This window comes from Dasypus novemcinctus, chromosome X, assembly GCF_030445035.2.
Source record: "Dasypus novemcinctus isolate mDasNov1 chromosome X, mDasNov1.1.hap2, whole genome shotgun sequence".
NCBI lineage: Eukaryota > Metazoa > Chordata > Mammalia > Cingulata > Dasypodidae > Dasypus > Dasypus novemcinctus.
This window is the reverse complement of record NC_080704.1, coordinates 46987059-47014349: the sequence shown is the minus strand read 5'-3', so window position 1 is coordinate 47014349 and position 27291 is coordinate 46987059. Positions and strand designations below refer to the sequence as shown.

The 27291-nt window shown below is 35.2% G+C and overlaps 1 protein-coding gene across 8 annotated transcripts in view; it reads right to left on the bottom strand.

The window, feature by feature from the left end:
* USP9X (ubiquitin specific peptidase 9 X-linked) overlaps positions 1-27291 on the bottom strand; it is a 143286-nt gene that overhangs the window by 18634 nt on the left and 97361 nt on the right. For all 8 annotated transcript variants that reach the window (XM_004467327.5, XM_058292216.2, XM_058292218.2 and 5 more), the window contains 17 exons: positions 26250-26592; positions 24833-24928; positions 23764-23975; positions 22653-22893; positions 22148-22297; positions 21220-21340; positions 16002-16132; positions 15509-15787; positions 14133-14258; positions 13240-13365; positions 11878-12044; positions 8673-8781; positions 8287-8433; positions 7964-8110; positions 6507-6729; positions 4410-4630; positions 2737-2927 (listed from right to left, as the gene is read on the bottom strand). In XM_004467327.5, coding sequence (XP_004467384.1) covers positions 2737-2927; positions 4410-4630; positions 6507-6729; positions 7964-8110; positions 8287-8433; positions 8673-8781; positions 11878-12044; positions 13240-13365; positions 14133-14258; positions 15509-15787; positions 16002-16132; positions 21220-21340; positions 22148-22297; positions 22653-22893; positions 23764-23975; positions 24833-24928; positions 26250-26592 — 3030 coding nt within the window. The remainder of the gene's footprint in view (positions 1-2736; positions 2928-4409; positions 4631-6506; positions 6730-7963; positions 8111-8286; positions 8434-8672; positions 8782-11877; positions 12045-13239; positions 13366-14132; positions 14259-15508; positions 15788-16001; positions 16133-21219; positions 21341-22147; positions 22298-22652; positions 22894-23763; positions 23976-24832; positions 24929-26249; positions 26593-27291) is intronic.

Below are 27291 nucleotides of genomic sequence, written 5' to 3'. Positions count from 1 at the left end.
GGCATGCAGATCTCACTCTTATGTAGATATTCTAATTGCCATTTCATTTCTTCCATTTAGCTTAAATTTTAGATTATAATATACTACACAAAGACCTTATCTATTTAATCTTAACTAAATTGATTTTTCCAAGTGAAAAGAGAAAGAGGTTTGACTTGTTTGTAGAGCAGGGAGGTTCAGTGCCTGCTTCACATGTACTAGGTCCCAGGTTCAATTCCCGGTACCTCCTCTAAAAAACAATAAAAACAAAAATAAACAAAAACAAACTGATACCAAGTGCCTCCCAATGAGAGGCAAGGAGAAATAGTGTTAGCATAAGCTATGAAGTTTTCTTGGGGAAAAAAAAAAGTTTTAATCTGATCCAGAAATTTCAGTATCATGACAAATTAGGGAGATTATTTTAAATGAGACTAAACAGGTAACAATCAAATTTGTGTGCTATTAGACTGTGATTTTTAAAAAGGTAGTTATAAAGCATGTTTTTGCAAAACTCAAAATATACATTGCTATTATTAAATCAATAAATTTCTTGGGTGTGATAGTTTTATTATATTTAAGTAGAAAAACAGCTATACTGTTAGGACAAACATGTTCAAATATTTAGGGGTGAAGTATGATGATGTTTGTAGCTTAGTGGCAAAACGGTTTAGAAAAAATACCAAAAACCAAGTATACATATGGAAAGATAAACAAAAGTTACAAAATGTTAACAACTGGTAAATCTGGGCAAAGACTATATATAAAATATGAAGGTGACTGTTAATACTACTTTTTCGCCTTTCCTGTAGGGCAGGGGTTCTTATCCAGGGATCCACGGACCAGATTTCAGGGGGTTCCTAAGCTTGACATGAAAATTAAAAAAAAAACAAAAACAAATCCATCCTTGTGGGGACATGTTGGTGTGATATATTTATTAAATAATACACAGTATAGTGTGGACTTAGTAAGGGATCTGTGGTTTTCACTGGACTGGCTAATGGGTCCGTGGAACAAAAAATGTTAAGAATCCCCGCTATAGGGTTTGAAAAATTTCAAAATAAAAAATTGGGGGAAGATTGTGGCTAAAAGTATGGATAATCAAAAAGTGCTAGTCTACATAAATTTTGAGTCCCATTAGCAAAGGGAGTACCTTAACTGGTTGAGTAAAAATGCAAGCACATTATAAGAGAGAAAATATTTATATCTGAGTGACAAATTTTAAAGTAAAAGCACAATTGTGACAGTAATTTGGAAGACCAAGAAAATAAATGGTAAAAGCCTGATGGCAGAGAATAAGCTAGGGAAAGAAAAAGATTTAGAACAGTCAGAAAGGAGGACAAGGGTTATACAAGGTGATGGGACTTAAGAACAAAAAGTGGAGCTGGGTAGTAGGGGTCTAGCTAGGGGAATAAAAGGAATTTATATGGTGAGTCATGGGTGTTTGAATGTGTGTCACTGCACTATAAAACAGTGGTTTCAAAAGAAATCTAAGTATTGTCCCAATAGATAAAAGGGGAAGGAGGTGCTCTGACTGAAGCAGGGAGACTGGACCAGAGTGTCAGTGTCAGGTGACCCTTTGCTTCCTTCCTCTTTTCTCAACTGGGAAGATATGTATCTTGTGGAAGGGATTTTAAGAAGTATTTTCTTGAAAAACCAACTATGAAGGATTATAGCCTTTTATATACACAGTAAACAGGTATGTGGTTTTACTGTGGTATTTTAGCACAGTACAAGACACAATAGGCACTGGCTGAAAAAAAAAATCAGTGGAATAAATGAAGCCAAAGAAACAAGCTCAAGATGTAATTGAGGTTGGTTTTGTTAAAAAAAAAAAAAAAAAAAAAGACTTAGGCTCATATGTCATTTTTAGAGAATGCTAGGGAACCAACCCATTATTTTACAAACTGATAAAAAAAAAAAAAGGAAAAGTATTTATCTTGCCTTTCCTATAAAATTGTACATTAGGATAGCCAAATAGTTGGTTAAACAGAAAAGTTTTCCTTTATAGGTCTGTTCTAGCTAATAAATACAAGAATGATAAAATTAAGAGTACTGCCATTTTGTAACCCTGATGAAATACTGGATTTAGGCAATGATGATCAAAGGTTTTTTTTTTTTTTTCAAACATCGTAAGAGAGAAACAGATGTTGTGTACCACTCCTTATAGAGACAAACATTAACACCTATTTGAAGCGGCCTTGTCTATCCACTCCAAAAAAGAAACACAATTATGAGACAATTGGGGCAAATTTTTTTTTTGTCTTTATTTTTTAATTGGGGCAATTTGATCACTGGCAGAAATATTTGATATCAAGGATTTTTAAAGACATGATAACAGTATCAAGGTTATGTTTTAAAAATAGAGATATATACGAACATATTTAGGGAAGAAATTACATGTCCGGGATTTGCTTCAAAACAATCTGGAAAAACTGGTCATGAATTGCCAAGTATTGAAACAGGGTGATGAGTACACAAGGATATACACTACTCTACTTTTGTATATATTGGACATTTTCCATAATAAAAAATAACATCTTAAGAGACCAAGAATGCTGCCTCTCCTTACTATCAACAGTTTCTACCTCCTCTTATTGAGACAATGAGAAGGAAAAAAAGAAAAAAACAACAAAAAAACAAAACTATTACTATTGCTTAAATAATATTTACAAGTGTTATTATAAATACTATGCTTATAAACAGCAACATATATTAATTATACATATTCCTTCCAACATACATTTTAGAATAGTTTACCTGAACTGTTTCCAAAATCCTCTGGGCACATAGTATTGTAGTCGAGAAGCAGCTAAATGACCAAAGATGACCTGAAGGTGTCTTAAGACACCAATATTATACTCTTTCCTATCTTCAGTTTTACTTAATGCTGGTTTGTCTTCAAATTGTTGAGGATATCCAAACACATCATCTCTGGGATCAACATTGCTCTAGAAACAAAAAACATCACTAATGAGCTAATCTAACTTTAAAAAGTACATTAAAAATGAAAGAAAAAGTTAAAAAAAAATCAAAATAATGTTGAGATAAATGCCAGTTAATGAACACGTTTCCCCATAATACATTCTTCATGTAGCTGTTTGTTAGGTTTTAATATATGAGATAATGTATGTAAAGTCAGAACTATAAAATTCAATAAATCTGATATCAAGAGTAGCAATGGTGGAAGACAGCAAAAACAGAATCCCTAAAGGTCATAATTCTATGGCAGTTACAGAGCAGAATTTACTTGTTTTACAGTTAACTGAACAACTGAAAAACTTTCTATATGCTGTGAACTGTGTATAAAAGCTTTGATACAGAAATAAACAATATCCCTCCCCACCCATGAGAAGGGAAGGAAACATATTTACTAGGGAAGGAAACAAACAAAAAACTCATAGAGTGCCAAGACAATGTAGAACACAGAGTATCAAGGGAGTGAGGTAGGTGGATACAATATAGGTGTATCCTATTTTGTTTGCCTCATTTACTTTTTTGCCGGAATAATTAGCTATCCCTACTAGTGTTAACATCCTAGTGATTTGATGGGCTATAGCACCAGAATTTGAATTCCGATTTTCTCTCAGAGAAGTGGTTCTTAACCAACTGTGAGTGTAAGCATTCCTTAGGAAGCATTCGAAAAAAGTAAAAATGCTCAGCTGCCAACTTCTGGATGGTCTGATTCAGTTGGTCTGGGGAAGAGTTGAGGCAAGTGTGTGTTTCAGAACCCTGTAAGTAATGAACTACTTCATGAGAGCAAAACTAGTCCTGGCAACTGAATGGAGAGAATGAAGAAAGAACCATTCAAGACATTTACTACAATCAGAATATGCTCTGGCCACAACACAGTTATGTTCACTCTAATTTGCCGCTAAAACCTAATTTTTTCACAGCTTAATTCATCATTGGATATTCTTGGTAGGCAGCCTAAATTTTGCAAGAATATCATGTAACATTTTTTAAAGCAGAAAGTTTGCTTCCTAAGAAAGAAGAACTATGATTGGTGGAAATAGAAGAGTAACCTAAAAGTAAGCAAAGATAATGAAAAATGACAGATTACATAATGTGGCAAAAATTAGGATACATAATTCAAATATGAAATGGAAAAATTAAAATATGATTTAAACTAGTATTAAAAATGAAGATTCTAACCATTACACAAACTCTGAATTATACCTAACACTTTTCACACAAAACATTAGTACATTAAAAGTGATGCTTTAAAGACAGATAAACTGTTACTAAACAGTCATTTAGAGTCTGGCAGGTAGTGAGCACTGTACTATGCCAACAGGTAACAGTTTATACTGGGAGATTCCAGCCCTATCATCTTCGAACATAATTCAACAGATCCAATGGAAGTACAATTACTCTTAGAAAGAACAATAGTATCTGGATCTTCAAACACAGAAATGATAATTAGAATTTACCTCATTGTCCTGTTTTTCATCCCCAGACATATCATCATCTACATCACTACCTGTGCCTTCAATTGCAAGAATACCATTCCTGATGGAAGGAATCATGTATAGTTGCTGAATCACAGAGTTCATGTAACAAGTAGCACCAGCATTTTTCAGCCCCACAAATCCTTTTGGTGGGCGAGGTCCAACAGGTGGCAAATATTCCCACTCAGTAAGTGCTTCACAAGCTGAGAGAAGATAAAAGATTCTTGTAGCATAAACAAAATCATTCTGCTACTTGCAGCCATCAAGTTGACAAACTGACATTAGCAACAATTCCATCACCACTGCAGCTACCTTGAAGCAGTGCTGCTCTAAGTTTTCATTTCACCCTCAACAAATCTAGGCTAGATAGCAATATGCACCAAGGTACAGATTCTTATTCCACCACCACTCAGGAACCCCCACTTTTTCTGATGTTGCTTCTATGGCAGTTTTAGAAGTAGTAATGTCAGATGGCATAATGGTAATTTCTGTGTGCTAATTTTAGTTTTATTATTTTATCATTATTAACAAACTTTCAGAATTCTTTTGTATGCTGCTTCAAATTCACTGTGGCATGAAATGTAAATACATCAGTATATTACAGCTTGCACAGTTTTAAATAATTCTAAAACAACCACCTGGGCTCATGTCCTGGTTCTGACTCTTAACCAACTCTTTCTCATTCAGGTGAGTTGTTTCCTTCTTAGTATAGGCATTAACAGTAACACTTGCTTTGCCTATACCCACAGTGTTATTTTGAGGCACAAATGAGATAGTGGATTTGAAAGCCCTGTGAGAAATGCTTATCACTGTATATCTCCCTCCACCTAGAATAAAACTGGAAACAACCTATATATCCATCACTATCTAAGGGACAGGTTAAACAAACTATATAGTATATATACTATACTGCAAGGCATATAGCCAATAAATGGAATTAGGTAGGTATTTATGTGCCAGTAGGGAACAATCACAAATATATTATTTAGTGAAAACAAAATGAATAAAGTATATATAGTGTAATCTGTGTTTAAAAATCTAAACAAAACAAAAAAAGGCATATATAAATGTAGATTTTGCATACATATACTTTGGGAGGGTAGGTATGACATAATGATAATAGAGAATGGGTGCTGCTGTGAAAGGGGACTGGGGATCTGGAATAGGGAGGAAACATACTTTTTAGTGTATATACCCCTTTTAGTACTTGAAATTTTACCATGCAAATGCACTATTTAACAACAAATTAAAAAAACAAAAAAAAACTTCACTAAGTTAAAACAACAACAAAAAACCTCCTTACCATATACAGATTTGATAGATTAACTGAAGGCCTAACCTTTTAAGTGGTCAGTTTAATCAGAAACTCCTAAAATGTTATTACAGACTTCCTTATATTTTGAAACACATTAAAAAGTAATTTGGCATGTTCATAAAAGATCTACTATCATCAATTATATTCTTAAGCTTTGTGAATAAACAGTATCTTTCTCTTAAAATGAAACCTCAGTTTGTTTGAATTCTTATTTCTGCTTTTCCTGTTATTTTATATTATCCCCATTCCAAATGAAGATTTGAGATCCATATCTGGAAACTACAGCCTGTACCACGGGCTTGATGTGAGCATTAACCGAGAATGTAAGTGCACTAAAATGTAATCTTCTCACATTCTAATCTTTAAAACCAGACCTTTCTTAGAGCTCAGATGAAAATAATATGAAAGAGCTTCTAGGTGAGCACCTGAAAAGTGTTCCAATACATAAAATTTGGGTTTTAATTTTGATCTTTGTGGCAGCTATTTTGGCTACTTATTTTTCTAGAATTTGGTGTTTATTTCAGACGTGAGAAGATGAAATTTATTTTGCCAAATATCTGCACCACTTACAGGAAGGCATTTAACCAATACTTGAAAATTTGTCTGTAGTAAGGCTCTCTGCTTATAATGGTCTGAATTAGAAATGTTAGCTAAAAATATTAAACTAGTTGCTGAAATAAAAACATGTCAAAGATGTTTATGAACAGAAGAACAGAATTTGAAACACAAAAATTATCTATCATTATGTAACTTAAAATACTTACTAGTTATTGCTGTGCCAATGTAATACATTTCAGTCAAAGAGTCTACTATCTGTTTGAGATTTCTCACACAGCCAACAGCTAATGCTACAAGTAATTCAAAACCAGCATTAATGGTAGCTGGTGAACTACAGACTGGAATAGCCTGCTCAGCAGGCAGTTCTCCATTTCTCATATACTGCAGGTAAACATTGGACGCAGGAAAGATGAAGTCATCGATTAATTCCTAAAGAGTTGAAAAAGAATTACATTATTTCAATAATATCATTTTAGAAAGAAAGGAATCTTGGAAGGAAGGATTTGTCAAATTCAAGATATTACTACAGCTCAGAAAATTTATTTGGATTTTCTAATAAAAAGATTCCACTATGATACACTATTTACTGTTATTGACAAACACACCCAATTTTCCATGTTAAAAAGTTTTAAAGTATTAAGAGTTAATGTACTACTTAAGAAAAATACTCCTTTAATCATATGTATAGCAAAATAAACTCATTTCAAATAAAAATAAACTGTACTAAAATGGCACTTTTGTTTCAATGAGTTACCACTACATGGGAAGAAACTCATTACTGTAACCTCTATAAAGGTTTTAAAAAAGCAAGTAAAGAAAAGGTCAACATAACACATCAAAGACATGATATGATGGGGTGCAGTGATGCTCAGAGATGAACTTACCAGGTGCAATGGATGTATCACGATGATGGGAGAGAGTGTTGCTGTGGGGGGAGTGGGGGGCGGGGGCGGTGGGGTTGAATGGGACCTCATATTTTTTAAATGTAATTAAAAAAAAATAATAATAATAAATAAATATTAAAAAAAACAAAACAAAACACCAGGGAGCAGGTGCAGCGTGGTGGCTGAGCACCTGCTTCCCATGTATGAGGTCCTGGGTTCAATCCCTGGTACCGCCTTTAAAAAAAACAAAAACAGGCGGTGGACTTGGCCCAGTGGATAGGGCGTCCACCTACCACATGGGAGGTCCACGGTTCAAACCCCGGGCCTCCTTGACCCGTGTGCAGCTGGCCCATGCACAGCGCTGATGCGCGTAAGGAGTGCCCTGCCACACAGGGGTGTCCCCCGCGTAGGGGAGCTCCACGTGCAAGGAGTGCACCCCATACAGAGAGCCGCCCAGTGCGAAAGAAAGCACAGCCTGCCCAGGAATGGCGCCGCACACACACAGAGCTGGCACAACAAGATGATGCAACAAAAAGATACACAGATTCCCAGTGCCGCTGACAACAACAGAAGCGGACAAAGAAGACGCAGCAAATAGACACAGAGAACAGACAACCGGGGTGGGCGGGAAGGGGAGAGTAATAAATAAAAAAATCTTTAAAAAAAAAAAAAAAAAAAAAAAGACATGATACTATAGATAATCAGGAGGATCTGTTAATAGTAACATTTAGAAAATTATAATATCTAGTTTCTTCTATGACCAAGACGACAGAACTTACTTTAATGAGATTAGCACCTCCTTTTTCACAACCAATATGATACTTTTTCTCAGGAGTTTGAAAGGCCAATAACTCTTTTGTTACCCCAAGGTGGCCTTCCAAGATGGTCTCCTCAACACCTGTTTCACCTGTTCTTTTAACATCATCCTGCCAAAGGTAAAAAATACTTTTATTAACCACCACCAATGCAAAATATATTCTTTGGTCCTTTTTATTTTTTAGCATTTTCTGTTTACCCAAAATGCTTAAACTATAAGTCATCTATTAATAAAACACTCTTTATTAACAGTGATATGATAAACCTAATATTAACTGCAACTTACCCTAATTCTTTTAAGCCAGTCAATTTCATTATTGAGAAGAACTTCAGCATTGGGTACGTTAATGTTACTATTGTAAGCATAGTTAAGAAGGTGCCTTAAAAGAGTGAAGTAGTCGCCTGAATGTTTAGCTCTCTCTCTGGCTGTGCTCTGAAACAACAGAGTAGAATAATATGAATTTACATGCCCATGTTCAGAATCCATTTTCTTTTTTTTTTTTAAACCAAGAGTTAACTAGAACAGACGAATTAGTATGGATTACCAATATTTTATTTATTAAACAAATATAGACTGAACTAATTTTAATGCAAGTTAAAATCTATAAATTCCTGAATGTTCTTGGTTTAAAGAATGAATCACATTTGTAAACATATTAAAAAATGTCTCACCCCCAAAACAGTAAAGAGCAGAGTAATGAAGAAAAGAAGAGGCCTGTGTCCCATGCAACATCTGGTGCACATTAAAAAGAATTGCTCCTGTGCCACCTGACGAACAGTTCTGAAATAAAAATGTTTCACATTTAATATATTATTTTCCTGGGGAAAAAAAAATCCAACACTGGTATCACTCTCTTGGGTATTGGGGAAGACAAGGGGGGGGTAAATTAATAATAAAAGTACATGGTAACTTCCCTTAAGCACTCAAGCCAACAACACATAAGAGATGAACTTAAGCTGTGTGTCAAGGCATGCAACCTCAAATTATCACTGCTGAATGAGAATTTCTGGATTAAAAGTTTCTCAACATTTGACTTCACAGCACACATTCAGTGTACTAACCTCCCACTTGGCTTTACCCTTCACTTTTCTACCTTTAACTTCCCATTTTGCCAATTTTCATTTTCTCTTAGTATCTTATATGTTGATTTTTTTGGGGGAAGGGAGGGGGTCCTTGTATGTGCTTTTGATCCTTTTTGGAATAAAGCAAGGCATAATAAAACAAATGTAAGATGGCCACCTTACAAATTTCCTTTCAGTATTCTTTTCCAATGATACAAGTTGGTTGACTATTTTTCTACTCAGGAACTCAAAGTAATAGCAAAAATTCTGTTAACTATGGTCTTTGAAAACTTGGCTTTCTTTTGGATAGCCTATTGGAAAATCATTAGCAACTTTTATGCACTAACTTATGCAAAGACAAATTTAATTCTAGGAAAATCCAATCTACAGTTAAGAATGTGAATGGATGTGGTATGCATATGTGTATCAAGTGTGACTTAAATATCTTTGTAGCCTTTTTGTTAGTTCCCAAACACCAAAGATCCAGTTCTCCTCTTACAGTAAGTACTCCTGAGTTGAGGAGTGTTTGAAGGCTTCATTCTTCTAGACTGTTTCACAGAATATAACTATACAGTCAGTTTTAGTAAATGGTGGGTTAAAAAAAGCATTCCTGACTATGATTTACTTGGATACCCCCAATCCAGACCCACAAAACTTTCAGGGGCTTCTAAGTTCCTCTGGTTTATAGGAACTATGAATGGTTTAAAAAAATCCCTGCAAAGAATCCAAATATTTCCATGAATATATCTAATTTTCAGGGGAAAAGGTCCAGAGCTTATCAGATTTTCAAAGGTGTTTGTCACTCCTATAGCCCTAGTTTTTTAATTTTTAAACGAGTTAGGTATATGCAACCCAATTAGAGTGGGAATTGATATAAACGGTGCTAGTCAATTCCTGCTGAAACTACCCAAAGTACATGCAGAGCTCTACACAGCATTTAGAAAGAAACATATATGTCAGCAGTCAGCAAATCCTGCTGCTTCTATCTTCAAAACATATCCAGAGTTTCATCATTTCTCACCACTTCCACCACTACCATACTTCCAGCCACCATCATTTTTTACTTGGATTAATGAAACAGTCTAACTGCTCTCCCTGCCACCCTATGGCCTATTCTCAACACAGCAATCAGAGTAAACTTAAAATGTTAGAGCACATCATTCCTCTGCTCAAAATCCTCCGATGGATTCCCATTTCACTTAAGGTTAAAGTCAACATCCTTACAATACCTTATCAAACCCTGTACAGATGGACTGCCTGTTACATCTCTGATCTCACTTCCTCTAACTGTCCCCCTTACTCACAGAGTTGAAGCCACACTGGCCTCCCTCTCTCCTGTTCTTTAATATGTCAGGCATGCTCCTATTTTGGGACATTTACATCTCTTGTTCCTTCCGCTTAAAACACACTTCCCAATTATCAACATGAACCATTATTTTACTCTTTTAGGGCTTTGTTTAGAGGTCACCTTCTTACTGAAGTCTTCCCTGACTATCCTATATAAAATGGAACTCCACCAATCCCCTCACTCCCTATCCCTTTCCTGTTTTTTTTTCCTCCATAGCAGCAGACCAGGCAACAGAGGCAATATGAGATGAAATGTTTTCTACAGTACTTTACCCTACTATGCACAGGTTTCAGGTATGAGAGGGGTGCAATGGTTCTAAATTTCCATTAGGGGAATTTTCATAAAGGTAGGGAGCAAAACCTGTTAAACCAAGTTCCTAATTTAGTTTCAGATTAAAAAAAAACAAAAAACATATAATAAGAAATTGGCTACTTCCAAATTTGAATTAATTAAAATTGCTTATTTTTCCACTCATCCCCCCACACAAGCTATTTAGCTATTTTAATGCAGAGTTTTCCAAAGATGATAAAGTCTTCTCAAGAAGGTAGCAAGCAAAGCCTGCTTTGGGAGATCCCACTAAAAGGAGTTTCTGAATATGCTGGGCTAGGATAGATGTCTTTAAGGAAATTACCCAAGGAACATCTTAAAACAGTAGAAATTCCTATTTGAGACCCACACTAAATCACTTTAAATCATCCTCTGGAGTGGTCAAGTTGACCCTACCCCATTACACTATATACTTTTTCTGCTTTATCACTAGATTTCATATCAGCAAATTGCTTATTTCCACTTTATGTTGTTCTTTCATCAATGATTTTTGTCATGTTGAAGGACAAAAAACAAACTGAACATTTTTTGTGCCTTTTCACAAAATGTTTACAAGTTAGATTAATTACACCTAACAGTGATGCTAATGGAAGCTCAAATTTGAAGTCAGGACCAGAATGATCTAAGACGATGAAAACCAACATTTTCAACAAATCTACGTTGACTTACATAAAAAGGGAAGCCTGAAACAAAATAAACCAATGTCACTGAGTAAATGCTCTTAAAATGAAAACAAGAGCTTTATAAGTCAGTGCAAACTGCCAAAGTTCTTCTAATAACCCTGCCTTGCAATATTACAAATTAACACCTTCACAACACACACACACTATACAGAACCCCAAACCTGACATCTAGGAAGCCAAGACAGCCTGATAACTACTTAAGCAAAAATGAATGGTGAAATTAGAAAAAATTAATTAGTGCTTTGAGAATTAATGTTGGGATTTCGCAGATACTAAAATCAAACAAATTTAGCTCTAAGCAAAACATGGTTATATCAAACTTCCTAAAAACCAAGTTGCTATCATGGAGACAATAAATATTTGATTTCTAGAAAAAACTGTCAGCATAAATTAATTCACGTCTGCTTTAAAAAATAAGATCAAATTTCTTACAATTAATTAAAAAAAAACCACTTACTTGCTGTGACAGTGCAATAGTAAGTCAATAATGAATGTTTGCCAAGCTTTTTCTTTACTAAGCGCATCTAAGGCTGTTGGAATCAAGGCAAAACATAATGTCATCACTTCCAATGCCTCACAGCAAACCTGTTCATCTTCCAAGTCCAGCTCACTGCCTGCATTGGTCTGTAAAATTACAATCAGGAGCACGTTACCTAGATGCATTTAAGGAACATCTCATACAACTTCTGGTTAGTCATTAAAACTTCTCACTGAAACCATCTGGTCTCAGCCTCTTCACCTGCAACTGGAGGCCCTTATGGAATAGTCTGAAAATAACTATTACAGAAAATTAAATCTAATTCCAGTATATTCCTATGTTCCAAGGAGAACTGAAGGAACATACCAAACATAACAATTGCTTCTTTGCCAGTCAGGCTCCTGGAGATCTTCTGAAGTTGTATATTTCTGCACCCATAATGGTTCTTTTCTCAAGAACCATTTTGCATCGCAGTTAGGTACTGTTTTATCATGCAGATTACCTCTAGGGGCATTTTATTCAAAAGCAATTGTTTTGGACAATTATTCAGGAAGGTTCTGAAAGACTTTTTATAACCTAAAGTATGCTTGGGTATATATATTCTAATCTGACTTTATTCATCAAAAAGTAGTAACTTTAGCACATGCGTGAAACAGAATAGGCATTCAAATATTTGCTAAAGAATACCCAACACCATACCAGACAGAAACTGTGAGACACTAACATATATCCCAGGCAAATCAGGGTTATGTTGGTCATAAAAGGGAAGATCTACCAAGCCAGAGACATTCCTGTAACTCAATTTTTCCTTCTAAATGTGTAGTAGACATTAGGGACAGGTAAATATGGCAGGAAATCAAAGAGCCAAACATAGCCTCCCTTCTGTAAACAGCTTAATCCAACAGAATTAAACCTAACTGGCTGACAGTCTTATTTTTGATCGCTCTAAGAAAAATCAAGTAAAAATACTTAAATGCCACACCACAACCAACATTTACCTAAACCAAAATTTATGGAGACAGGAGGATAATGCAAGAATAATAATTAAAAGGAATGGGGGAAAACAAATACAATGTGAGATATTTATATCTGATTCCAATGAGAAGTAGGGAGGCAGTTTCATTATAAAAAGCACCCTCATGGCAGGATTCTGAAGTAGCTTCTCTTCAAAGTAAAATTTTACTATATTCTCATCTTAACTACAGCAATTACCAGTTAATTTTTAACCATTAAGATACAAGTGATTGATTGGATCTTTAAAGATTGCAGTCATAATAAAAATCCAATCACATGCACAAGTAAGCAACATTAAAAGGAATATATTTCTGTAATAATCCTTACCTTCTCATAAATTTTAGTGATTTCTTCATTTGGGCTAAATACTAGCTGTAATGACCCACATCCTGATGCCCAGATAATTTTTTGTATAGCTCGAATTACACAAACATCAGGCATATATCTCGAAGCCTGCAAGATAATGAGTTATTAAAACTGCTGACAGACTATTACAGTGGAATAATCCCTAGAAAAACAAAATGTTCTGTTTCTCTCTATAAAGGAAACAGGAATGGCCATGAAGAAATACCACTGTTTTTAGGCTTCCAAATTGCCATCATCCCGTTTGTTGTATTTAACAGCAATTACAGAGAGTATTGCTTTCAAAATTAGTATTTGATCCTGTACATTTCATAAGATTCTTAAAAAGATTACAAAGATGACCCAGCCATTCCACTTCTGGATTTTTACCTAAGAGAAATAAAAATCTATATTCACACACACACTTGCACAGAATATTCACTGCATTATTCACAGCTAAAAAACGAGATCAAAATGTCCTTGCCACAAAGTACTTGGATAAATAAAACATTGAATATTCATAATGGAATACTTAGTAAAAAAAAAAAAAAAAAAAAAGGAACAAACTACTGATACACAACAAAGAAATAAATCTCAAAATCATTATTCCAAGTAAAAAAAAAAAAGCCAGACACTAAAGAATAGATATTGTATGCTTTCATTTATATAAAATTCTAGAAAATAAATACTACTCTATAATGACGAAAAAAAAATTAGTTGCCTGGGACAGGGATGGAGGGAAGGATGACTGCAAAAGGGCATAAGGACAGAGCGATGCCTCAAATTGTGAAAAGGATCAGTTCTAAATTAATGGGGGGTGGAGCGTATAAAGAAATGAACCATCCAGGATCTCAGAACTTCAAAAGTTTAATACTAACCTCGTCAGATATCTGCTGAGCAAGACGAATTGATACATTTCTAAGCATACACTCAGATGATGGATTAGGAATGCTCTGAAGGGCACTTTGTAGCACAACTGCTTGATCATGAGTAACTTGGTTGACCTGAAAAAAAAAAGTTAACCATTTTATTTGGAAGTAAATAATTTGTATATAACCATACCCATGTGTTCCCCATTCATCACCACTCTCTCAGGATGACTTTCCACATATTCACTGGAACCCATGGGAACTTAAAAAGTACTCCATACTGCCAGCAATTTGGACTTCCTCTCTTTCTTATACAAACTCCATTCCAGATCATCCAACCTGTGTTTCTACATCGGGGGCTAAGCTTAACTTGCAGGAGATAAACGATACAACTACTTCTCAGGTGGTAACTCTTTCTATATATTGAAAGTATTTCTTCAACAAGTGTTTAAAACATGTCTACTTTATATGTTTTGCATTCTGTGATATCCTTGAAATTAGAGGCTACTATGTACCTTCTATCCATCACAGCATACTTTCTGAATGAAGACTAGAGAAAAGGTAAAAAGGCAAACATGCCACAGTTTTCTGTGTACTTCATTAAGTACCTTTGTCAAGGATCACGACAAGAATCTGTTTCTATCCTAACAAAATAAGGCCCTGTGTTTCTTAACTTAGTAAACTATTTTTTAAAAATTCTAACATGAAAGCCACAATTCAAAACAAAGCTTGTTTGGGGAATGGGGACAGAGTTTTATGAATTTCTATTCTTTACTTGTATAAACCAACCAACAGATAAAACATGTAATAAGACAAGCCATTTTTATGTTTACTCTCCTTTTTATGGAAAATTTCTAAAATACACAAAAGCAGAGAAAACAGTATTATTCAACTTCAACAATTATCAACAAAGAGCCAAAATTATTTTATCTAACTAACCCCACTTTCCATCCTAGGAGTGTTTTGAAGCAAATTCCAGATATCATAGAAATCCATCTATAAAACAGTTCAGCAATTACTTCTAAAAGATAGGGACTTTTTCTTCTAAATATAACCACAATATCATTATCACACTAAAAACAATTAACAATGATTCCAATCTCCCTGAGACCTAAGCCATTTCCTAGAAACTTTATTTTCTACTGGTAACTTAGTAAAATCTTTTCTTATGATGTATATAAAAAAAAGAACACAAATTTTAGTCAGGATTCCTCTCAAGTTAGTAGAAGAGTATCTGTACCTTTAATACAAATATAATTTAATAAAAGAAAACCTCCAAAGTGAGATGCTTTTGGAAATGTACTTTAAACATTTTGAATACACCTAACTTAAGAGTCATTTAGAAATTTAGTAACTTTAAAAGATTTTTGAAAATTTATTATTACCGATGTCATAGGATTCACGCCTTCTACGCCTGGCTGACAAGCTTCTGCCACAGCTCGAACATGACCATAGCCAATGGCAGTTAGCAACAGTTTGGCTATTTTAAGAGCATTGAGGTAGGCCCCCCTTCGAGTTTCCATATCTGCATTTGGTAGGAAGTTATTTCTTGTTAGCATACTCAGGACAAGGGGTAGGCCACCACTTTTTAAGAAGTGAAATTGAAAGTCAGAGGAATCATCCGCCAGAGGTGCACCAGCAGGCATTAACAAGGCATAGACTACCTGGAAAAAAATAAGGGAGTGGGGAGGAAAAAAGGAATGTATTAGAAGGTGTTAAAAATAATTTAGTAACTTTTTCTATTTCCTTTATAATCGTTGCCAAGAAATTCTTGACCATTTCGAAAATATTTCATTACAATCTCATGCATGTTCTTCACACTGCCATATAAAAAGTCAAATTTAAAGAATAAAGTGAACTCAAAAGGAAAAAACCAACCTCTGTTAGGTATAGCACTTGTGAGGCTGAAGGACCAAAGAAAAGGGAGTCAAGAGATGGACTAAGGCTGCTTTCTCCAAGTTTTGCATGATCTAAACAAATAGCTCTTAATTTTTCTATTGTTGTGCTATCTGTAAAGAAAAGAGAGACACAGTCTATAACAAAACATAATTCATTTATTTATAATATTCCACTTTGATATTTTGAAGGCTATTTTAATATGGAATAACAATCAATTCAGCTGAGTTACAGGCTCAAACTTCACAAGATATAATCAGACCGGAATTGGTAAAAATCAACCACGGTTCTTTTAGCCAATCAATTTAAATATGAAGGGACTGCAAATTAACATGTCTTATACACCCAGCGGATATACACACACAAAAAAACCAACCAAACAAACAAGTAAAACACTTTAAAAGGAAGGAGTTTATTGAAAAGAAAAATGACAAATTCTTCTCACCAACTTCTCTTTTGTTTGCCCCCTTTGACACTACATGCTAACTATCTTGCTTTACTGAAAAAAGGCTTAGTGGTTCCCTAGAAGCTGAATGTTTAAACAAAAAAAAAAGAAGCAAACATTATCCAAAAAATGGAGTATCGCCTAATATTGACCTCAAAGTAAGCAGCAGTGAGTTTTCCTTTTGTTCTAACATTAAAATGAGTTTATTTTAAATCAGTGAAAAAGACACAGTAAAAATTTTTAAAATGCCATGACACAATGAAGTATTAGATATCAGACATTAAACTTAATATCAAAATACTTTCTAAAGTTGATTGACTCATCAAGTTATTCCAAGGTAACTGTCCTATGACTAAAACAGCACTTGATTAAAAAAGAGAGAGTACAATCTTACTTAACTAAAAACCTCTTTTGAAAATTACTGCAATTTTCTTAGGCTAAATTAACTTCAACAGGCCTGGAAATAGCTGTCATATCAAACAATTTTCAAATTGTGCTGAAATTGTTGGTTTTTCCTAGTCTAAAGGAATATAGTGACATAAAACTTAAGCGAAAGGTTAAGTTTTCACCATAAGACATTTGTGAGTAACTTCTCATGTCATTAAATAGTCATCTCCTCCATCAATTTTAGTAATAAACTGACAACATGTCATTTTACCAGGACACCAGTTGGGTGCCAGTGCTTCCTAAAGAAGAGGAGCAGATGTTACACCCACTGCCATGAGCAGATGCCACAAGCCAGCAGACAACCCAGCCCGTGGGGAGTGGATAAGACTCAGGCCACTGGGTACTTGGCCTCCCATGTGGGAGGTCCCAGGTTTGATTCCTGGTGCCTCCTGGAGGTGAGTAAAACAATTAGCAGACAGATGGCACAACCATTGGGGAGGTGGGGTTTTAAAAAAATAAAGTAAAATAAGTAACTCTTTAAATACACACACATGTAAGACACTGGATCCACCTTGTAGGCGATTCCACTGGCCACTTCTGGGATAGCTGAGCATCAGAATAATGATTATAATGGGTATAACCCACTAAATAAAAAAGAATCTACGGGCAGCAAACTTGGCCCAGTGGTTAGGGTGTCCGTCTACCACATGGGAGGTCCGCGGTTCAAACCGCGGGCCTCCTTGACCCGTGTGCAGCTGACCCATGCACAGTGCTGATGAGTGCAAGGAGTTCCGTGCCACGCACGGGTGTCCCTTGTGTAGGGGAGCCCCACGCACAAGGAGTGCGCCCCATAAGGAGAACCGCCCAGTGCGAAAGAAAGTGCAGCCTGCCCAGGAATGGTGCCACACACACGGAGAGCTGACACAACAAGATGACGCAACAAAAGGAAACACAGATTCCCGTGCCACTGAAAACAGAAGTGGACAAAGAAGACGCAGCAAAGAGACACAGTGAACAGACAACCGGGGGGGGGGGGGCGCGGTGGGGAAGGTGAGAGAAATAAATAAATCTTTAAAAAAAAGAATCTATGGATAAATACTGAATATATATATACATAATAAAGAAGGCAAAACTCCACTTTACAGAATGTGAACTAGTAACATCAGAAGGAATGATGGAAGTTATTTAAAAATTACCATTCTGCAACCATCATAGTAATAATCGATTTAGATAAAAATCACAATGCATGATAAAACTAGTGAGTAAATGTTTGATGGGAAAAAAAGCATGCCACCCTTTCAACTCCCCTAAGAGTTTGGGAGTATTCCTCTTGTACCTTGCTTCCCCCTCTAGTGGCTGCCTCCCAGGGATGGCCTCTGGAAAGTTTCCTGCTGCGAGGGCCTGCCCCTCCCACTGCAAATCTATCATGGTGTGGCCCCCAATAAATGGCTGCATGTTACTGAGATCTAGCGGTCAAATCTTGGTCAACTCTGAAATCCACAAATTCACTACATCTCACACAAAATACAAAGGGGAAACAGTCTTTTTACAGTGGAGAAGCATGGCAAATGTTCAAGTGATCAAAGTGAACAACACCAAGTAATGGGAAAAATTGAATTTGCACACCACCTGACAGGATGCATTGAGAAGAACAGAGAATCACTTCTGCAGTACTGTCAAAAAAGATGCATAACCTGAATCAAACCATGATGGAAAAGACAAAATCTAAATTGATGGATATTCTACAAAATAATTGGCACATAATCTTCAAAAACGTCAAGGTCATAAAAGTCAAAGAACATCTAGAAGGAAACTAAACTGGTATGTCAACTAAATGTAATGCTTGATTCCGAACTAGATCTTTTTGCTTTTGAAGACATAATTTGAGAAGATCTGCTAACTAGATGATAGAAACATATCAATGTTAATTTCCTGGTTCAGATGGCCACATTCTGGTTATATTGAAGTAAATCCATTTTTACTGTGAATACACACTAAAGTATTTGACAGTGATGGGACAGGAGACCAACAAATTACTTTCAAATGGTTACCAAAAAAAGTTGAATTTTTCTGTAAGGTTGTGTTTAAAAAGAAAAAAAGGTAGCTAGGATTAAATATATCTGTTCCAACTCTATTTTTTCCCATAAGCCCTATTACTTTTAGTGCATAAATTCTGAAGAATTTTAGAGCAACACATACACTAGAGCAGAAACACTGGAATGTGACATGGGAAAGGATCATCTGTAAAAAAGAAAGTGTTCCTGAGAAAGTAACACTAGAATATCTGGGGAAAATAAAAGTAGATACAGTAGATTCAACACCATACTCACAGCCACTGCAAAAACACATAAAAAAGAAAATGGTGAGAAGAAAACTAGCCAAGAAAGAATACAAATCTCCCCCAACTGAGGAATATCCAGGCCCAGTGAGACCCATGAAAGTCCTCTCACCATGAAATTTCATAACTAAAAGGTAAAATTAAAGCTTCCAAAAACAAAAATCACATGCAAAGAAATAGAACTAAAGAGAGCTTTGGTCTTCATATCATATCAGAAGACCACAGGTTATAAGAAACAAATTTTCAACTTAGAATTATATGCCCAAACTATCAACCAAATGTGTCTGGCTGCATTCAGATAAGCAATGTCTCAAAAAAATAAAAAGAAAAAATAAAAGAAAAACAGTACCCATGTACTTAGATATCTATAGTAGGGTGTGCTTCAGAAAATGAAGGAGGGGAAGTCAATTTGGCTCAACAGATAGAGCGTACGCCTACCACATGGGAGGTCTGCGGTTCAAACCCAAGGCCTCCTGACCCGTGCGATGAGCTGGCCCACACGCGGTGCTGATGTGCGCCAAGGAGTGCCCTGCCATGCAGGGGTGTCCCCCGTGTAGGGGAGCCCCACACGCAAGGAGTGCACCCCGTAAGGAGAGCTGCCCAGTGCTTAAAAAGTGCAGGCTGCCCAGGAGTGGCACCGCACAAAAGGAGAGCTGATGCAGCAAGATGACGCGACAAAGAAAGACAGATTCCCAGTGCCGCTGACAAGAATACAAGTGGACACAGAAGAACACACAGCGAATGGACACAGAGAGCAGACAACTGGGGTGGGAGGGGAGGAAAGAGGGAAGAAAAAGTTTGATGAATGACTGTTTAATGAAATAACATCAAAAAAAAAAAAGTACTTCAGAAAGGCCCAAGACATAGAAGTCAGTGAACAGGATCAGTCACAGGAAAGTTGTGGAAAGTCCCAAAATGATGGGTGCATATAGATCAGATGGAAGTAAAGAAAAAGATCCAGGAACACAGTGGAGCCAACATTGTATAATGCATCTGACCATATGGAAAATTATTTTAAGAGGTTACTAAAGAGTATATGGGAAGAATCAGTGACAGTTATAGTATACAGAAAATCAAGAAACTGAAAGGGGCAATTATTAAATCCAGGTGAAAAGGTTGTCAATAATCTAGTGAACTACAGTATTTTCACAAAGCCTCACTGAAAGCACTAATGCTGAATATGGAGTTAAGCAAAAATTGGGAGGCTATGGGACTGTTTAAGTTTTCACTGCATGATAGAACATTAGTAGATATTTCTAAAAGTGACAAACAGCTATACAAGAATATTATTTACAGACATGATGGTATATACACATATAAAAATAAAAGCTAAAAGGTGAAAGTGGTTGTTTCTAACAAGGGGGGAAAAGATGTTGAGATCAATGGAATGGGTGAGGAAAGAGATGGACATTTTTTTCATCATAAGCCTTTCAATAATTCTGACTTTCTGGTTCATATTTTGGTTTGGTAAGAAAAAATGAATTATTCCCTTCTATACTGCTTTTTTGCTACCCATGGAAAATTTCTTTTCAGCAATACTATGGATGATACATGATCGACACTATAGTCGAGGGGTAGGCAAATGTTTTCTGCAAAAGCTCAGACAATAAATATTTTACGCTTTGCAGGACATATGGTCTCTGCTCAAATACTAAGCATGGCTGTTTTAACTCAAAAGCAGCCACAGACAATATATAAACAATGAGAATGGTTGTATTCCAATAAATCTTTAAAGGCACTAAAATTTGAATTACATAAAATTTCCATCTAATTTGTCATAAAACATTAATCTTCTTTGAATTTTTTTTAAAAAGTCACTTAATAATGTAAAAATCATGTTTTGTAAAACTCTTGGGCTTTATAAAACAGGTAGTGGGCTGCACTTGGCCTGAAGGCTGGAATTTGCCAACTGCTGCTTGAGGTCTATTCCATAAACCATGTCCCATTCAAAAACAGAATTTGCTAACATCTCCCTTTATTGTCCAACATGTACTGTAACAACATTCTTCTTCTTTTTTAAAAATTCTTACCTGGTGGCATAAGTTTCATAAGTACTCTTGCTCCATCTCTAAGAGGCGACATATTTAGGTTGCTACCCAAGTCTGCAACTTGCCAGAGGAAAGAGATGTATCTGGGATGAAGTGACATTATCTAGAATACAAAATATGTAAAACATTTACCTGTAAATTACTCCCCCAAAAAAGTCTCCCCAATAAATTTCTTTTTGTTTATCTCTACACTTTTGCTTATGCCATTTCTACTCTCTGAAACAGTCTGTTTTCATCATCTCATTTTTTCAAATCCTTCATGATGTAGACTGAATACATCATTCAAACCATCTCCAATTATTTCTTTGTGATAGCTGTTTTACTGTTTTGTTAAATTATTTCTCTCACATAGCGCTCAATTATTAGATTCTGTACATATGTACATATAAAAAGCAAACATGTCCTCGACTTGTTAAATTCCTAACCCAATTGTAGGGAACCAAATCCTTCAGCCACTGGAGTGGCTGTTATTGTAGCCATTAAAATTCAAGGGGTTGGAGGGGGAGGAGAAAAGAGTTGTTGCTTCTTTAGATACAAAATATGTTAATGCTCTAAGAAAGAGCACAGATATTTTCCTACCAAAACAGTTCTAAAGGAAAGATCAACTTAACAGGGGTATTTTTCTATATTTATATATTTGTTAGTTATACTTAAGCTCCAAAATACATTAATTTTATGCAAACGTGATACTATATCCATGGGGGAACTTTGTTTAAATTTCAACTAAGTTATAAGTACCTTTTGGCAGGATCCATTCAGAAGTGGATGGCTAACTGTAGTTACAGGATATTTCGCCTCAGTAAAGTGAAAAGGTTTCTCAAGAAAAATGAACTAGCCTATATACTTTGTTATTCCCAAAGATCCTAGAATAATGCCTTGTATACAGTAGCTCAAAACTGTATCTACTCACCACCCCCGGCAAACAGCTTTCCACTTCTGGATTGGGACCATCACTGTAATGATTACCATGGTTTCCAGGAGATCCGGTTGAAGAATCTGAAGAACTATCAGGACTTGAAGGCATATTGGAACTTATTTGTGTAAGTTTGGCTGTAATTAGCTGAAAATGATGTACTACATTAGTATTAAAGACAAGAAAAGTACTTACAAAAAACACAGAACTTAGTGAAATACGAAAAAATTTTTTTGGAAAAAACAAAACACTATGTGCTCTAAAACTTTACAATTATAGTTATAAAGTATTATCTAACATAACCACTTATGCAGGTTTAAAAAAAAAAATCCTTTCCTCTAGCACATTTTAAGTGCTATGATGCCTGTCTTATTTACTGTTAAAAACCAAATATCTAACACAGAAACTTGCACATAACAAATGTTCATTTAACATGTACTGAATAAATGAAAAACAGCCTGTTTTAATTTCCTTGAAAAGTCTGATAATTATACATACTTACTGATTTATCTTTTAAGTTTAACTGTCCAATTAACTTTCTGTCATCTGCAGGATCTATCAGCTCACCACCCACAAAGAGTTCAATTTTTGTATGGGCTACATTGGCTTTAATACGATTAAGGATACACCGTCGCACAGAACCAATTGTATCATTTGTATGAGACCATACGTCCAAATCATCAACCTGTCTGCCCTGGTTTGGAAATCGAACTATAAAAGAGAGGTGTTTACCGCGGAAAGCTCTGGGGGAAAAAAAAGGAAGACACAGTCATATTAAGCAAACCTTCAAATACTGTTGCCAAGAAAATTAAACTGGTCATTTAATATTCAATACTTTCTTACAAAACAAGAGGGAATTAAAGATAGCTACTTTACTTTTAGAATTTTGAAAATAAAATATAATCCTCCTTTTAACTACAAATATAATCTTGAAAACACAATAACCATATTCCACTTTTGTTACTCTTATACATATGGTTGCAGAAAATGAGGTGTCTAGTCACAATAAATTACAACAGAGACAGGAGTAACATTTCACTTATTTTTATGCTATAAAAAATAAGCCCAATTCACTAAGACTTTTTTTAACTGTGGGAGACAAATTTTAGCTTGAGCACATCAACAAAAATGCAAAAAAGCACACTTTTTATCCTGAAAATTTCTTAATATCAATCTCTAAATATAAATACCATTTGAATTTACTATATAGTGAAAACAAAAGAGTTTAGCAGATCATTTAAAAATTTCTTGATATCTTGGCTATGTGACAAAGTAGCTTTTAAGAATTCTCTCCAAACTCTTTAATCTATGTTATTTTTTAACAATGCAAATGAATGACATCAAAGTGAAAACACTTCAACTATAAAGTATCAGTAACACTTCATGGACAATAATGTCAATGGAAAAAGAAAACAATAAAGAGAGGAAACTGGGACCTTATGAGCGAGAATGCTTGTCAAAAAAAAAAAAGCAAAATAAAACCGGACCCTGGAAAACAAGGGTCTACACTATGCAAAAACTTCCTCATGTGGTACAGTCACCTTTTTGATCAAATGGCTAGGAAAATACCAAATAACTATGAATTAGCAGTGGTAGATCAATTATTCACAAACCTTGACATAGGGAGAATTGTTCTTTCCTCATGATAATCACTGTCACATTCATTTATATATTCCCTTAAAACAGTTAATACTCGAACCATTCTAACGGCTTCCTGTCTTGCACAATTAATACTGTCTTTGTCACCGTCCAACACACACAATGTGTCATAGGAAGCTTTCAAACGATCAAAGCAAGACTGAATGAAGTCTTCATGGATCACCACCTACAAATAATGGACCAAATAAACAGTTCAAGTTGCTGTGAAATGTACAAATTAAATATGACATTAACCTAATTAAAGATAGCCAAAATTATTTAAAGATAGCTCCCAATTAACCACAATCATACTTAACCGGAGAGTCTATACTGACAATAAACATTGTTTCTCAAAAGGAGGCTCGTGTTACTTAAGAAAGAAAGTATAAATTAGATAGTAAAAAAGTGAACTTCAAGATTAGGTATCAGTATCAAAATCAATCCAGTCAAATCTCTTGCTACTTCAACCCATAAGTAAAATATAGTCAAAATAACCCCAATCACCTCAAGATAAAGCAAAACTCATTTAGTGAGCATTTTGTATGAGAACATGGACTAAATATTTTGTTTTTAATGAGTTGAAATAAAATTTCTAATTCTGAATTAAAGAGAAAAAATTCCTATAAAACAGAGTTCTTTCAATCAGTATCTAATTTGTGGAAGGTGTTTTTTTTTAAAAAAAGATTATTTATTAATCCCCCCCCCCACCCGGTTGTCTGCTTTCTGTGTCCATTCACTGTGTGTTTTTCTGTGTCCGCCTGTATTCTTGTCAGCGGCACCCAGAATCTGTGTCTTGTTTTGTTGTGTCATCTTGCTGCATCCGCTCTCCATGTGTGCGGTGCCATTCCTGGGCAGACTGAAATTTCTTTCGCGTGGGGCGGCTCTCCTTAAGGGGTGCATTCCTTGTGCGTGGGCCAGCTCATCACATGGGTCAGGAGGTCCTGGGTTTGAACCTTGGACCTCCCATGTGGCAGGTGGACACCCTATCCAGTGGGCCAAATCCACTTCCCCCGGAAGTCTTTTTTAATGCACATCAGTCCTCACCTGATTGACCTGTAACCTCGGACCAAGGTTTGTGTATATTTCTTTAAGGAGATCTATAGCTCTGCTGGCAATATCATCATTACTCTGAATCACAACCTAGGTTCAAAAAGAATAAAGTGTTAACACCTTTCGAGGTATATATAAGGCTTTCAAATTCAAACCATATCCTCAGTTATATTTAATACAGCATTAAAATAACTTAATGCTAAGTTGACTTTGGCAATCAAGTAAAATTGAGAAAAACAGACTAAAAGAAAAATACGTGCAAAACTAAAATCTTTCAATAAAGCAATTCATTAAAGAATGAACTACACATTTTACTAAGGATACAACATGCTTTGACCAGTATTATTTAACCCTGCAATTCAACATCTTGGTAACATAGAGAGTGAGGTATCCAAGGAGGAATTCATATTAGCTGAAAGGAAATGGACTATATGAAATACAGTTTAGCATAAAGGGCTACCCCCACCCCCGACTTTTATAAATCTGTAAAATTCATCTAATTAAATCAGGGGTTTTCAAACTATGTCAGAACCTGAGGGATCTGAGGTGGTGTTTCTGGACTCATACCTATAAGAGGTTTGGAGAAGGAAAGAAGGGAAGCAAGGGCAGACTGAGCAAAATGAAGCAGGTTTGCCTTCTTTACTTCAACTAGTTTTACATTCAGAAGCATCATGTAAGTTTATATTATTTTAAAAAGGGTTTGTTTAAAACTATGAAAACCACTGACTTAAACATTTAAATACTTTTAAATAAATGGTAAAAATCTATATAGTTTGCAGAAAAATATTTCATATCCAAAAAACAATATAAACTGCTGAAAAACAGTTCAGATTTTTAAAGATAGGAATAACATATTAATATTATCAGGACAAAAGATTAGCTTTAGATAGAACATATTTTATTTCCCAAGGTATTTAAAATACTGAAAAAGTTAAACAGTGCCAATAAAAGTATACATTTATAATCTCTTCTAAATAAAGTCTTCTCTTCTGCCCTCTATTTTAGCATTAAATTTATGACAATCTAAAATTACACTGAAGGGGAAGAACGAATCAACACTGAGCGAAAATTGGAAAAAAGGGAAGGGGGGACTACCAGAAAGATGTGTAGGTGGACAATGGGCTAGTATACCTCTGAAAGCACCTCAAAGAGAAAGACCCTAAGCCAAGACAATAGGAACATCAGTGGCAGAAGTGAACAGAGAGAAAGAAGAAAGAGGTGGTGGGGAGGACCGGGACCCACTGGCAAATAACATACCTAGAACATAAAGTTGAACAATTACTACCCCAGATTTCTAGGATAAGCAACAGAGTAGAATAAAATGCATATAATTTATATGCAAAATTACAATCCCTTACCTATTTGAAAAACTACATCAGATACAACGTTTACAAATTTCCTTTTCACTTACCCGCCAAAGGTAGTCTAATCCTATTAACTCCAAATCATCCATCATATAGGCTCTCCTTTTTGCAACTAGTTTCCCTTCTCGACAATTCACAGCTTTGAAGAATCGCTCAAAACATTTCATGCCATTTTCAGTTAACAGGGAAGGATCAAGCTGAAGCACATTACTTTCAAAGAAGTCCTTATTAATATCAGGATCTAAGTCTGGTTCATCCCCCATCAATTTGGAATACCATTTAAAACAGGCTTCACGATCACAAAGGTAAACTGCATTCTCTGCTAAGCATTTCCATATTTGTTTTGCCTGAGGAGCACAGAGCCATAGTTGGCCATCCTTTAATAAAAATCTTTAAAAACAAAAAATTAACAATTAGTATCTATGTAAGTTTTCTACTCAAGAGCAACCTAGCAGGATACATAGAAAATGAAACATTTAACATAATTATATTTTAACTACAGATAAAAATATCAATTCTTTCAAAAGATCTTATTTCTAAACCTTTATCTGATACTAAAAAATACTATATATTAAAATGCATTCATTTAACAAGCATATATTGGGCACTAACTATGTGCCAGGAACTCTGCTATGTGATTAGACCTAAATAAGAATAAAAGACTTGTTCTCTGAACTCAAATAGTTTATTCTTTGAAATCCGTCATTTTAAATGTTTAATAGGTTGAGTTTAGAATAAAAGACTTAGCATCCTGTTTAGACGGCATCATTGGAAAAAGAGGTATTCTGCTAAGTGATTCAAAATTTAATAATTTGATTATATAATACTCATCAATCAGTATTTCACTATATTTAATAAAATCAACATATGATAGAAACATTTTATGCCACTCATCAATAGGATGCTTATCAATTATTCAGTGATGTTCTCAAGGGTCATTTTAGTTGTATGATTGTTGTTTTGGCCATTAAGACAATAATGAAGGTGAATTCTGCTACATACAGTCTCCTTCTTCAATTAACTTTCTAATTTCTTTTAGCATTCACCCACCCATTTTGTCTGCCATGTCTATGAACAACAGAAAGAAAA